At 42.3% G+C, this 13235-nt stretch overlaps 1 protein-coding gene across 1 annotated transcript in view; it reads right to left on the bottom strand.

Annotated features, from left to right (window-relative positions):
- The window catches only part of Htt (huntingtin), a 140664-nt gene that overhangs the window by 30299 nt on the left and 97130 nt on the right, over positions 1-13235 (bottom strand). Inside the window, exons 41-47 of the mRNA XM_059275738.1 lie at positions 12430-12637; positions 7004-7145; positions 4928-5107; positions 4635-4811; positions 4310-4386; positions 2711-2849; positions 1767-1889 (exon numbers count right to left, since the gene is read on the bottom strand). Of these exons, the coding sequence (XP_059131721.1) occupies positions 1767-1889; positions 2711-2849; positions 4310-4386; positions 4635-4811; positions 4928-5107; positions 7004-7145; positions 12430-12637 (1046 nt within the window). The remainder of the gene's footprint in view (positions 1-1766; positions 1890-2710; positions 2850-4309; positions 4387-4634; positions 4812-4927; positions 5108-7003; positions 7146-12429; positions 12638-13235) is intronic.

Here is a 13235-nt window from a genome sequence, read left to right as displayed (position 1 = left end):
TCAAATAATTTACTAGATAAGCCAATTCAGATGATTTTTTTTCTTGAAGAAACATTATTGGTAGTTGGTGTATTTCATTCCATGTAGGTTGTTGACTTTATCGTCATAAAGTTCCTAATGACCATCATTATCTTTTTAAGTCCGGAATGTATAGGAAGGTTACTTTACTTCTTTCATTCTTGCTTGTGTTTTGTCTCCCGCCCCCCAACCCCCCACTGCCTGCAATCAGTCTTGTTAGAATCTCATCAGATTGGATTATTTTTAAACAATCTGTATGCCAAATAATTTTTTTCTTCAGACTTATGTAGCTCAGTTCTAAAATGAGATGGGTATGGAAATGCCTGAAAATGGTAAGCTCATCCAGATGGGCATTTTCTTTTCTTTTTTCTTTCTTTTTTTTTGTTTTTTTTTGTTTTTCAAGACAGGGTTTCTCTGTTTAGTCCTTGCTGTCCTGGAATGCACTCTGTAGCCCAGGCTGGCCACGAACTCAGAGATCTGCCTGGCTCTGCCTCCCAAGTGCTGGAATTAAAGGTGTGCCAGGCTATTTTTATTATTTTTAATTGTGTGTAGCAAATGTACGTGTGAGTACAGGGACTGGTGGAGGCCAGCGGTGTAAGATCCTCTGGAGCTGGAGTTACAGCAGTTGTAAGCCACCTGATGTGGGTGCTGCAACTTGAACTTGGATCCTCTATAAGAGCACTATATATTCTTAACTGCTGAGCCATCTCTCTATCCCCTCTAATGCTAGAGCTAGTAGAATTTTTTTTTTTTTTAGAATTTATCAAGGGGTAGTTTTATTTATAGAAAGTTTTTTTTTTTTTTTTAACAGCACATTCAAATAATTTACTAGATAAGCCAATTCAGATGATTTTTTTTCTTGAAGAAACATTATTGGTAGTTGGTGTATTTCATTCCATGTAGGTTGTTGACTTTATCGTCATAAAGTTCCTAATGACCATCATTATCTTTTTAAGTCCGGAATGTATAGGAAGGTTACTTTACTTCTTTCATTCTTGCTTGTGTTTTGTCTCCCGCCCCCCAACCCCCCACTGCCTGCAATCAGTCTTGTTAGAATCTCATCAGATTGGATTATTTTTAAACAATCTGTATGCCAAATAATTTTTTTCTTCAGACTTATGTAGCTCAGTTCTAAAATGAGATGGGTATGGAAATGCCTGAAAATGGTAAGCTCATCCAGATGGGCATTTTCTTTTCTTTTTTCTTTCTTTTTTTTTGTTTTTTTTTGTTTTTTTCGAGACAGGGTTTCTCTGTGTAGCTTTGCGCCTTTCCTGGAACTCACTTGGTAGTCCAGGCTGGCCTCGAACTCACAGAGATCCACCTGGCTCTGCCTCCCAAGTGCTGGGATTAAAGGCGTGCGCCACCACCACCCGGCGGGCATTTTCTTAATTGGTGATTGATGGGGTGGGCCCAGCCCATTGAGGGTGGTGCCATCCCTGGGCTGGAGTTTTGGGTTGTATAAGAAAGCAGGCTGAGCAAGCCATGAGGAACAAGCCAGGAAGCAACACCCCTCTATGGCCTCTGCATCAGCTTCTGCCTCCAGGTTCCTGCTCTGTTTGAGTTCCTGTCTTGACTTCCTTCAATATGGACTACAATGTGGAAGTGTAAGCCAAATAAACCCTTCCTTCCCAACTTGCTTTTTGGTCACGGTCTGTCACTGCAGCAATAGAAACCCTAACTAAGGCACAAGTAAAATTCAGAAAGACAAGCAGAGCTGGCGATTCCCTGGCCGCCCACTGTTGCCCTACCGAGCTCATCATGAAGTCATTCATGTCTTCAGCAGGGATGCGATTCACCAACTCTGCACCTTCCAGCAGCGCAGAATCTGATTTGGTCCAACACTGGGATCTTACAAGCTGGAGGTACCAGTCCTGGAAAGAAGAAAAAGAAAAAGGGAATGTGACTGGGTAGGCACTTTGGCTGCTCCTCTGGGCTGTGACTATAGCATTGGGACCCTGGCTGGCTGTACAGATATCAGACACACCCTGGGCTTGCAGCTCACAAGTCTTCTCTCTGCTGTTCTGTGCCTGAATGCCCTCTTCTTTTCCACCTGTGTAACTTCCAGCAGTCCTCGCAAACTCAGCAAAGTTCTGAGGGTTAGCAGCCTTTCCTTATCCGTCCCTTAGATACTGCACCATCTACACTCTACTGAAGTGTACACCTCCCTCATCTTCCTCAGCAGCCAGAGCAAGCCTGGGGCAAATGTATGCTTTCTTCCATGAGCTGCAGGTTTCTAAAATCGAATCTCCTCTTCCCCAAGGCCCTAACAGTCTCTAATCTCAGTATGAATGGTAAAGGTGACAACACGTGATACCTGGTGGCAGTAGGTACAACACTTCATAGGAGGCAGAAGGTTCAGTGGGAGGGAGTCAGGCCACGTTTGTCAGCATGTGCTGGACAGTATCTGCAGTCATAGACCCTGGGCCACAACCAACTCCTCTTGACTTGCCAACTAGCCACCTGCCCCTGACTCCACACTCCTCCACCAGAGTTACACATCATCACTCCTATTCTCATCAGGACCTCAAGGCCTCCATATTCCACTCGAATCCCCAAGCAGAGTTGCTAATGACCTGAGCTGAGGGTCAGGGGCCCTGTGTGTACTGACACCTACCCATACCCTCATTCGAGACAGAGCCTGTCTTGTCTCCACATGGTCCCTGGCCATCACACTTAGATACAGGACACTTACTTTGTCTGGACTCACTGTTTCCAGAGATGTGTGCCCATCCCCATCCAGTGGGTGGGAAGTGACTGGGGGCAAGGGGCTAAGTGAGTCCTGCACGGTAGAGAGTCGGAACCTGTCCAGCAGGGAATAGAGCCTTTGGTGTCTGAAACACAAATGAAACCAGAGCAGTTTGCGCTTTAGTTTGAAATCTCAATTTTGCAAAGATGGGTCCTAGAAATATGTAACACCAATGAACAGAAGCAGCTTCTTAAAACAAGATACAGCATGTTGTGAACTTTCCCTTCAACATTCTAAAGTCATGATGCACCCTTAGGCCCTAGTTCAAATTACCATAATTTATACCTCGTTGATATTTTCTAGATTTCATTTATGCTCAACACTCCATTAGGCAATGTACTATGTAACAGCTAACAAAGTTATTCTATTCTTTCTTTTCTTGACAGTATTGGAGATTGAACTTAGGGGTTTGTGCATGCTAGACAAGTGCTCTTCCACTGACCTATATATCCCTAGCAATGTATTTGTAATATATGCAAAACAGATAAATTCTTCTAAGATCCAAGTGAACAAACTATTTAATTCTCCATAATGACACAATTTATTCCATTAGGAATGTCATTTCACAAAAGAATCATTCCATCTGGTCCAAAGTATTATTGTTATAATCTTCCTCATCTTGGTGTATGTCTGTGTCTATAGTCAAACACAATGACAATTTGCTCTCTTACCATCTGAAGCCAACATGATACTTCATATGTCAAATGACATCATGTGGCTCTGAAGACTGAAAAACCATCCAGACTATACTCTGTCCCATTAAGAAACACCACCATAAAAACCCTCTGAAGACTAAAATTATGATAGAATCACCCTTTCTGAGGTACATGCATGTGTGCTCCCACCCTGATCTGCAGTGGAAGAGAAGAGATAAAAGCTTTTCTTAATTTATCTTGTCGTCAAGGAACTATGCTCACACTACAGGTAGAAATGTTTCTAATAAAGGCTTCTAAAGACTTTCAAACAATTAAGTAAATGAATAGCTATAAAGAGATGGCACTTAACAAGACATAAATATAATGTGCACATGCCAAGAGCCAGGTAGTGCTCTCAGATTGAATCCTTCTAACCTAGTTATTAGGTTCTGTGTTTATTCTCATTCATCAAGGGTCCAGGAACAGAGACAACAAACACACTTCTATCCCGTCAACAGCCATAAGGTTCAGGAGTTTGATGGCCACTTCTTCGTGTCCACTAGCATGAGACTCTTGTTTGACATTTAGAAAGCCTTTTCTCTCTGTCTCTCTCTCTCTCTTGGTTTTTCGAGACAAGGTTTCTCTGTAGTTTTGGTGCTTCTCCTGGATCTCGCTCTGTAGACTAGGCTGGCCTCGAACTCAGAGATCCGCCTGGCACTGCCTCCTGAGTGCTGGGATGAAGGTGTGTGACACCATCGCCCAGCTAGAAAGCCTTTTCTATTGTAATACTGCTACAGTGAACTAACCTACATAGAACATTAATTCCTTTGCCTGTCTATTTGTTCCTGTACATACCTAAGTCTTTATACCCTGGCTGCCCAAACGTCAGTACCCCCTACTGCAGCCTCACCTTTGTGCAAGCCCACTATTCTGGAGGTGCTCCTGGATTCTGTTCAGTTCCTCCACTGGCAACTGGGCCATGCTGCTCTACACAGACAAGAACACATTAGGGATTTTGTGACATATAACCTCACACCCACTTTAAAAGGATAAACTGGCATGCACAGTGTATCTATCTGGTAAGAGCAGATTAGAAGCAGCTGGTCAAACACACAAATAACAAACATGAATACATGTTCCTATCAGTGAACAATTAAGACTAGGTCCATAGGTCCATAGACTAAATGTTTTGATTGACTTGCTAAGTTTTTATATAAATCACCATCTTTCAGTACCTGTAAATTTGCAGCCAAAAGCATTTCTACCCGGCGACATGCCAGAGTGTCGACCATGCGAGCCAGCGCACGGAAGGGAGTGCCCAGGAGCCTGTCCACATATAGCGTGAGCACAGCACCAGACTGGCTGAGATGGATGCCTTCCAAGCACTGAAGTGTTTTCTTCAGAGTGGTTGGCTAATGTTGAGAAGGAACAAGAATTTATTTTTCTCAGACTGGTAATTGCTGCTGACAAAATTCCAGTACTCCATTTTTTAAGGCAGAGAAAGCAAACTGGCAGGCTAAAGACTTACAGTTGAAAGATTTTCACAACGAGACTGAATTGCCTGGATGAAAAGGCCACTAGCCGCAGAATTACGATGAATGGCACTAATAAAGTCTTGTACTGGAGGCTCATGGGAAAGGCTGATCAGATCTTGAATGTGATTCACAATGAGCCACGTTAAGTGTTCTGAGTCATGGAGATTCTGACACTAGAAAAGATATAATAAAAGATTTACTTCAAGTAGACAAGGAGGCTAAAAGAGTAAGAAAAAATAAATTCCAAATAAAAACTTTGCTTTAGTAAAGACAGTGTCTAAGTACAAGTAAAGGAGAGAGAGGAAGGAAACAGGGCCTTGCACCTGTGATCTCATGTGGTAGAGACCACAGGAAGCCAAGCTTCAGTGGCAATCAATGTCCAGCTCCCAGAGACACTAGCAAATGGCTCCACATCAGAATGAACAAGTCAACAGGTGGCTGCCCACAGGGGCAAGGTGGCCAGTCTGGCCTGGACCTTGCATGCATGGGAACAAAGGAAGCCCCATGTTGTAGTAACTGAGCTTGCTATCAGGCTGCAGGCCAGCCTAGCATGGGCTGCTCTACACCTACTCTATCTCTAATGGTTAGTGGAGAAAATAGCCACTAACTGCCACAGAGCTCACAGAATTCCTGAATCAAGAACTAGATCTCCCTAGTACATGGGAGAAATTTCACTTGAAATTTAAAATAAATAAATAAATAAATGATACCCACAGTTAAAAAAAACACATGTAGCGTTTCCATCTTAATTCACAATCCTAGACAAAAGTCAAACTTGATCAATTGATCAATTGACATCCGGTTAATGATAATATTTTCCATTTGGAACTATTTGATAGTATTAACTTATGAAATTATTCTTATACTTTTGTGAAAAACACCATTATATCATATTATTTCTCAAAAGTGGAACAAAATATAAAATCTTTTTCAATATTGGGAATGTCAAGTAAAAAGTGAATATTAAGGTGTGCATCATGGCACACGCCTACAATCCTAACACTCAGGAGGTTGAGGTGGGAGGATTATGAACATGTAGCCTGTTCTGTACAGTGCACTGGCTCAAAAACACAGTGAACATTAGTAAAATGTCAATACCATAAGACTGCCTCTACTCACAGCTGGCTCAAGTATGTTTTTTCCTCTGGTTCAGACTTTTTTGTTTGTTCATCTGTTTGTTTTTTGAGACAGGATTTCTTTGTGTAACAGCTCTGCTATCCTGAACCAGCTTTGTAGATTAGGCTGGCCTTGAACTCACAGAGATAAACCTGCCTCTGCCTCCTGAGTACTGGGATTAATGGCGTGTGCCACTACCGCCTGCCTGGTTCAGACTTCTAAAAACCATTCTGCTCTATGATAGCAATGTATATGTGATACCAAGTTTGTTAAAAAAAAAAAAAATCAAATCCAGATTAAAATGAAATTGTAATTTATTTTAAACCAATATGATTATAGAAGACTTGCTTTCATAAATCAAACAGGTGATGCTAATTTTTAAGTTAAATATTGCACAAAAGTGATTCTTTTTAAAAAGTGGTAGTCAAAAGAAAATCTATTTTGAAATCCAACAATAAACATTTAACACCTTCCCTACAAAATAACTGGAAAAAAAATTAGCCCAAACCCCACACCAGTCAGTGCATGTAGCTTTGTTAAAATCATGTAGTGTTTGCTGGGCACATATCTTTAATCCAAGCACTCAGGAGACAGAAGGAGGGTTATGGTCTCTCTGGTTTGAGACTAGCCAGGTCTCCACTGTGAGTTTCAAGTCAGCCTGAACTACACCTTGAGACAAAAAACTGCCCAGCTTTATGCCAGACACTAAGTTCCTGGGAAGGTAATAAACTAGTGATGTCTGAATGAAAGCCTTTGAAGATCAACTTAGAAATTTAAGAGAGGATGAGCCAGGCTATTCTAACTAAACCCCAGAGTAAATCAAACACTGGTACCTCTCCTCAGCTGAATGTACCTGTGGGGCAGTGAACAGTCTGGCTGCCCAGCAAGTGCACACAGCACCTCTGTGTGGTCCTCCCTCCCTTGTCAACCCTCAGGGACGTTTACACACTTACGACATAGTCACAGAAGAGAATAAGGGCCCCTCTTCGCACGATTTCTCTATTGCACATCCCCAGCTGAGCTGCTGCGCCAGAGTCCTCCTCTTCACTAGACGTCTGCGGGTTAAGTGACTTCGTGCAGGACAGACTGTGCCTTCTACAAGGAGCAAAGGATGCAGTGAGCATGTGTCTGGGATAGCAGTAGTTTACACACACAATACTGAACATGGCTATGCTTGATTTTTCTTCTCAAACCCACAAGTTATTCCAAACATTGCTACATCAGACTGGTGTTGTGTTTAAGCACCTCAGACTTCTGTTCCTAGAAAACACTAAAGGACACAAGAGGGTTTAGTGGACAGATGATTACAGTGCTTGCCTAACGAGCAAAATCCACTATAAAGCTCCAATTCCAACTAGCACATCCATTCTAGAACTCATATTGACCATGTTTGATAATGGAGCAGTTGTTTTTTATACTCCACAGGTGTCAGAGAAGAGTCCCACTCCGTACTTCCCTACTCATTTTCAAACACATTACTGAGCAGGTCCCAGCAGTGGAATTACTGTCCAAAGTGCTTCTTCCCCACTAAAGCTGTTACTCCACTTGGTACTCCTTTCTCCGTGCGTCTTTTTTCTTTCTAAATAGATCCCTGGAGACTCTTGATTATAGCCAAATACTTAAAACACGATGTCTGACACACTCCCGCCCTACCCTTCTGGCTTTTGCTCAGTCTCAGTAGGGATAGAGGTCATATGAGGGCAAGCACATTTGAAATATGTTGACCAATCCTATAACTCCTCAGCACTAAAAGACAACTGATAAAATATTCTATAGGATAAAGTTTTGTTAAAGCAGCCAAACATTTCTGCTCCTCAACTAGTGAATGGATGAGCAAACTAGTGCATCTACAACAGGAAAGTGCAAGGAATAGATCACAGATTACTACTACCACAGGAATAAACTTTAAACACATGGTGCTGGAGAATAACCAGATGCAGAGTTCATTTCCGAAGAATTCTGCTCTGGGCACAGAGTATGCATGGATCAGTACTTATCATGGACAGCGGGAGGGATGGCCAAAGGGCCAAGAGGGAACTACCTGGGATGATGGTACTGTTTGTATCTGACTACAGATGTACAGAAAGTATTTTCTAGGTATCCTATGTCAGTTAAGGACAGAACACCTGCCCTTTCTCAGTTGGAGCTTTGTAACTTACACTTAGCTACAAGTAGAGCAAAGAACTTCTGAAGGATAATAGGTGGAATTTGCAATTAAGAAATTAGGAGAGCCAGGCGGTGGTGGCACACGCCTTTAATCCCAGCACTCGGGAGGCAGAGACAGGCGGATCTCCGTGAGTTCAAGGCCAGCCTGGGCTACCACGTGAGTTCCAGTAAAGGCGCAAAGCTACACAGGGAAACCCTGTCTCGAAAAACCAAAAAAAAAAAAAAAGAAATTAGGAGACACAGTTATAGTTTAAATATGAAATGGTCTTGATTGGAATATAACAGCAAACATACAAATCATCACACAAATAATGCTCAACTATGGCTTTGCCACTTGCCACTGAAGAGCAGAAGCTACCCTAGGTGCAGATCTCAAGATCTAAACAAATGAAAAAAAGCCAGAGAAGGCTCCTCTGAAGAACACAGAAGTGATGGCCTTCTCATTTTAATACATGGGATGGGGTGTGTGTGTGGGGGGGGAAATAAACTGTAATTTCAGAGCTGGAGAGATGCCTTAGTAGTTAAGAGCATTGGCTGCTCTTCCAGAAGACTTGGATTCAATTCCAAGGACCACATGGCAGCTCACAACTGCCTGTAACTCCAGTCCCCAGGGATCTGACACCTTCACACGGACATACATGCAGGGAAAATACCAACACACATAAAATAAAAATAAATTAAAAAAAAAAAAAGAAACTATAATTTCAACTTTGAAAGACTACCAATAACTACACTACAATAAAACTAATTTTGGGGGCCAAATCCCATACTCACCAACTCAAGAAATGCCTCTTCAGTACATTCAAATCTGTAGCCCTTTTGGATAACTGGGATCATTATTTCTATTATTAGAAACCCCTCCCTCGAGCTGACAAGATGGCTCTGCAAGTCAAAGCACTCACTGCACAAGCCTGACAACCTGAGTCTGATCCTTGTATTCCACAATGGATGGAGAAGACTGGCTCCTCAGAGCTGTCCTCTGACCTCCACATGTGGGCTAAGGCAGGCGCGCGCGCGCACACACACACACACACACACACACACACACACACACACACAGACATACACACACACAGACACAGACACACACACAGACACAGACACACACACACACAGACACACACACACAGACAGACACACACACACACAGACACACACACACACACACACAGACACAGACACACACACACACAGACACACACACACACACACACACACACACACGAATAAAAATGAAGAGGAAATGTCTATGACTCCATTTCTTATAGCTCTAAGCCTCCTCCTAAGAGCTGTCTCCAATTGCTGTCTCCTCCATCATCCTTTCCTCTTAGTTTTTATTGAAAATGTCAAAGCAACAGAAAAGTTGAAAGAACAATTTAACATACAACCCTATGCCTTTTGCCTACATTCAACTATTAATATTTGTCACCTTTGAGTTCATGTATACACTTCGCACATGCAACTCAGTACATGCTACACTCAACATGAACACACACTACACACTCACATGAAACTCTATTACACAGTCTGAATACTTGCACATGCAGGCTTCTTTGGCTGCACATGGAAGAGTGATTCTAGAGTACATTTCACTACAAACACTACAGCAGTTATCTTCTGAACATGCTTATAGCTACAAATCCACTACTCACACCAAGCTCATCCTTACATTTCCAACTACCCAATAATGATTATTCTAGCAATCTTATATTCAGATCCAGAACACAATCAAAGATTCTAAAGTAAATTCACCCGTCCTATTAGTTTTCTTCTAGTTAACGTAACACTTTTGTCTTCTAAGACAAACGTTTCAGTATGTCCAGTGAACATCTTGGTAGAAGATGGCCTCTACCATCAGCTAAAGGTAATCTCCTCTTATACAAAAATAGCATGGCTTTTAATCCTCAACACTATTGTACACTAATGGGACGAGCAGATATTGCTAAGAACTATGGTTTAGAGCAGGTTGGAATCATTCTTACCTTCCTCCTGCCTTCTCCGCTCATCCATAATTAACTTAGGCTCCACACCCTGTATCTTACCCAGCACAACCCATTCTTAGGAATCTGTACACAAGTTCTCAGGGCTCCAATTCTTTTTGATTTTTAAGTCTTTAAACAAATTATATATGTGCACTGCAGTGTGCCTTAAACAAATTATATATGTGCACTGCAGTGTGCCTATGGATGTCAGAAGGTCTTAGGGATTGAACTCAGGGCATTAGGCTTAGCAGCAAGTACCTTTAGTCAGAGCTGGCAGTTTTGTTTTGTTTTGTTTTTTAAGACAAGTTTTTACTGTGTGGCCCTGGTCCAGAACTTGCTATGTAGACCAGATTGGCCTTGAATTCAGAGGTTTACCTGCCTCTGCCTCCTGAGGGTTGAGATTAAAGACATAACTCCACCATATCCAGCTCTGAGCTTCAATTTGTAGCTACCACCCCCATCAAAGAAGCTTCTCTTTACAACAAATGGAGACAATCATAGAAAACCACAACTGGACACAATGCAGAGAGAGATCAATGGATTGTGGGGGAGCCTAGTCCCACCGGATATATCTACATTACAGCTCCTGCATCAGTGGCTCAGGGAACATTATGGGAGAGGAGGCAGAAAGATTGTAAGAGCCAGAATACTGGAAAGTCTGATGTGAAGCAGTCTAAGAGAGAAATGGATGCATAAACAAGACCACAACAAAGGCAGTATCCATCGATATATTAATGTGAATGGGGGAAATTTCACAGGATCTCATCCCTAGACAAAGAACTATAGGTAGCTAATAACTGCTGGGAAAAGAATTAGCCTTTCCCAGGGGTGAGTTCCCTTATTGGTTGTCCAATACAGAGTAGTCAACCTTGAATCCACATATACACAAATAACAAAATTGGACACAACAGGTTTTGTTTATATATACTTGTGCATACACATACACACACATACATACATACATACATTTATGTAACAAATATAATCTAAGAAAAAGAAACTATGAATGTAAGAACAGGAGTGCACAGAGAGGGCTTGAGGGAGGGCAGTTAGAAGCGGGGGAAGTGATGTGATTCTATTTCAATTTAAAAAACGTTTTTTTAAATAAAAAATAAACAGGAAAAAATGCAAAAGAAAGAAAGAAGAAAGGAAGGCACACTGGTGGTGCTGAGACACCCCTGTGCTCAGAGCAGTCTATGGAGCAGCAGCATTGGTAGCAGCAGGGGCTTGGAACATATACACATTTCTAACCCCTAGCGAGCTTCCTGCACTGCAATGTTTTAAACAGCTTCAAGGCTGATTTACATGTGCATTTAAGAATCAGAGAGCTAGGCTTCCTGTCCTAGACCTTACAATACTCAGATACTGTGTCAGGTCTAAGAGATCCTCTAACCATTTCAAATGATGCTGTGGGTGCCTCCTCAAGTGATCCCACGTGGGGACTGAAAGTAGCATTTCTATTTCCTTTGCAGACACCATTACAAGGAGCACATAGCAGATAGGCAATAATGGTCCCAACAGGGATATGTAAAAGTTGGGTCCGGATGAGAGCCCCTGGTCTCCTTTCACCAAGCTGAGGAGCAAACCTCACCTATACTCTTCCTTAAGGAATTTTTTCCCCACCAAGGCTCCTAAGTTGTCCTGAAACTACACTGAGGACTGACTCATCAGGGCTCACAGCTTTTTACTTTCAAACATGTTCAGATATTTGAGTGAGTAAGTACCTGGACACTAAGATTTAAGCCTAAAAAACCTCTGTAAAAAAGAGGGCCACCCACAACCAGAAAACAGTATATCTGAATAATAAAAATAAATTAATAAAATACTTCCAATCAGTTTCGAAATTTGCTAAATAATTTCTTCATTATCTAAGAATACCCAGAACACATTTAATCATAACAAAGTTAAGACATTGCAACATGTCTGGCTGTGGAACCAATGAAAGCCATAGGACGTAGCAGGAGGGATAGAGCCTGACAAGCAGAGCCCACACGATGGAACAGTGTCAAAGAGTTTGTCAAAGAAAAGCACAGTGAAAAAGCAGCTGCTTAGTTTGAATGCCTGTAGCCAGACCACATTTCCCTACAAAACAGTACCCAAGAAAGAAAGATTAATATGAAGCCAAAATTTTACAAAGCCTCATGAAGAATGAAAAACAAAAATGCCCTCATAGCAGCCAAGCCTCAGGCCAAACATGGCTGGTGCCTGGGCCTGGGAAGCTGTGTACCTACTTGGGTGTCTGCTGCACCTCTGCCCACCATCGGTGGTCAGTGTGGTTGATGAGCAGTAGGATCTGACACCAGAGCAGTACCAGGGCTGGGTGCGTGGGCACCATGGATCGCACCCGTGCATTCAGGCTCTCTAGAGTATAGAAGTTGCCTTCACAGCCATCACTGGTGAAGAGTCTAGTGGCAGCTGCTGTGATTCTCCGGAACATTCCTAGAACCCAACAAAAATAAGTAAAACAGATTATGGAGAATGCTTCTACTGTTCATCATGATCCAGTACCAGGTAGCTAGTCATAGTACTTTTCCACACTTATGTGTTTACAGCACTTGGCACTTTGAGAATTGTGACTTTTGTGTGTGTGCATGTGCTCATGTGTATGTGTGGGTGCATTGTGTATACCTGGGTACATACGTGTTGAAGTCAGAGGTTGATGTAGGGTCAATATTGCTTCTCCACTTATTTTTTGAGACAAAGTCTCTTACTGAACCTCAGCTCACTGACTAGACAGACTGGCTGCCAGTGAGCCCTACAGATCTTGATATCTACAGCTGTCTGCTAGGATTACAGAAGCCCGGCTTGGCTTTTATACAGGTGCTGAGAACCCAAGCTCAGGTCCTCAGACTCTGCACAGCAAGCACTTCACAGATAAGCCTTTTCCCCAGATCCAAACTCTAACTTTTCTAACCAGAGACAGACACTAAACTTATTAGTAAGTCAGATCACTTTATGCCCCTCTGCTGATTGGCATTGCCTCATTCTCTAGGAGCCCTGAAACAGCTGCTGCAGAAGCCTGAACACAGGTGGCCAG

This window comes from Peromyscus eremicus, chromosome 10 (assembly GCF_949786415.1).
Source record: "Peromyscus eremicus chromosome 10, PerEre_H2_v1, whole genome shotgun sequence".
NCBI lineage: Eukaryota > Metazoa > Chordata > Mammalia > Rodentia > Cricetidae > Peromyscus > Peromyscus eremicus.
This window is presented reverse-complemented; position numbering and strand designations above follow the sequence as displayed.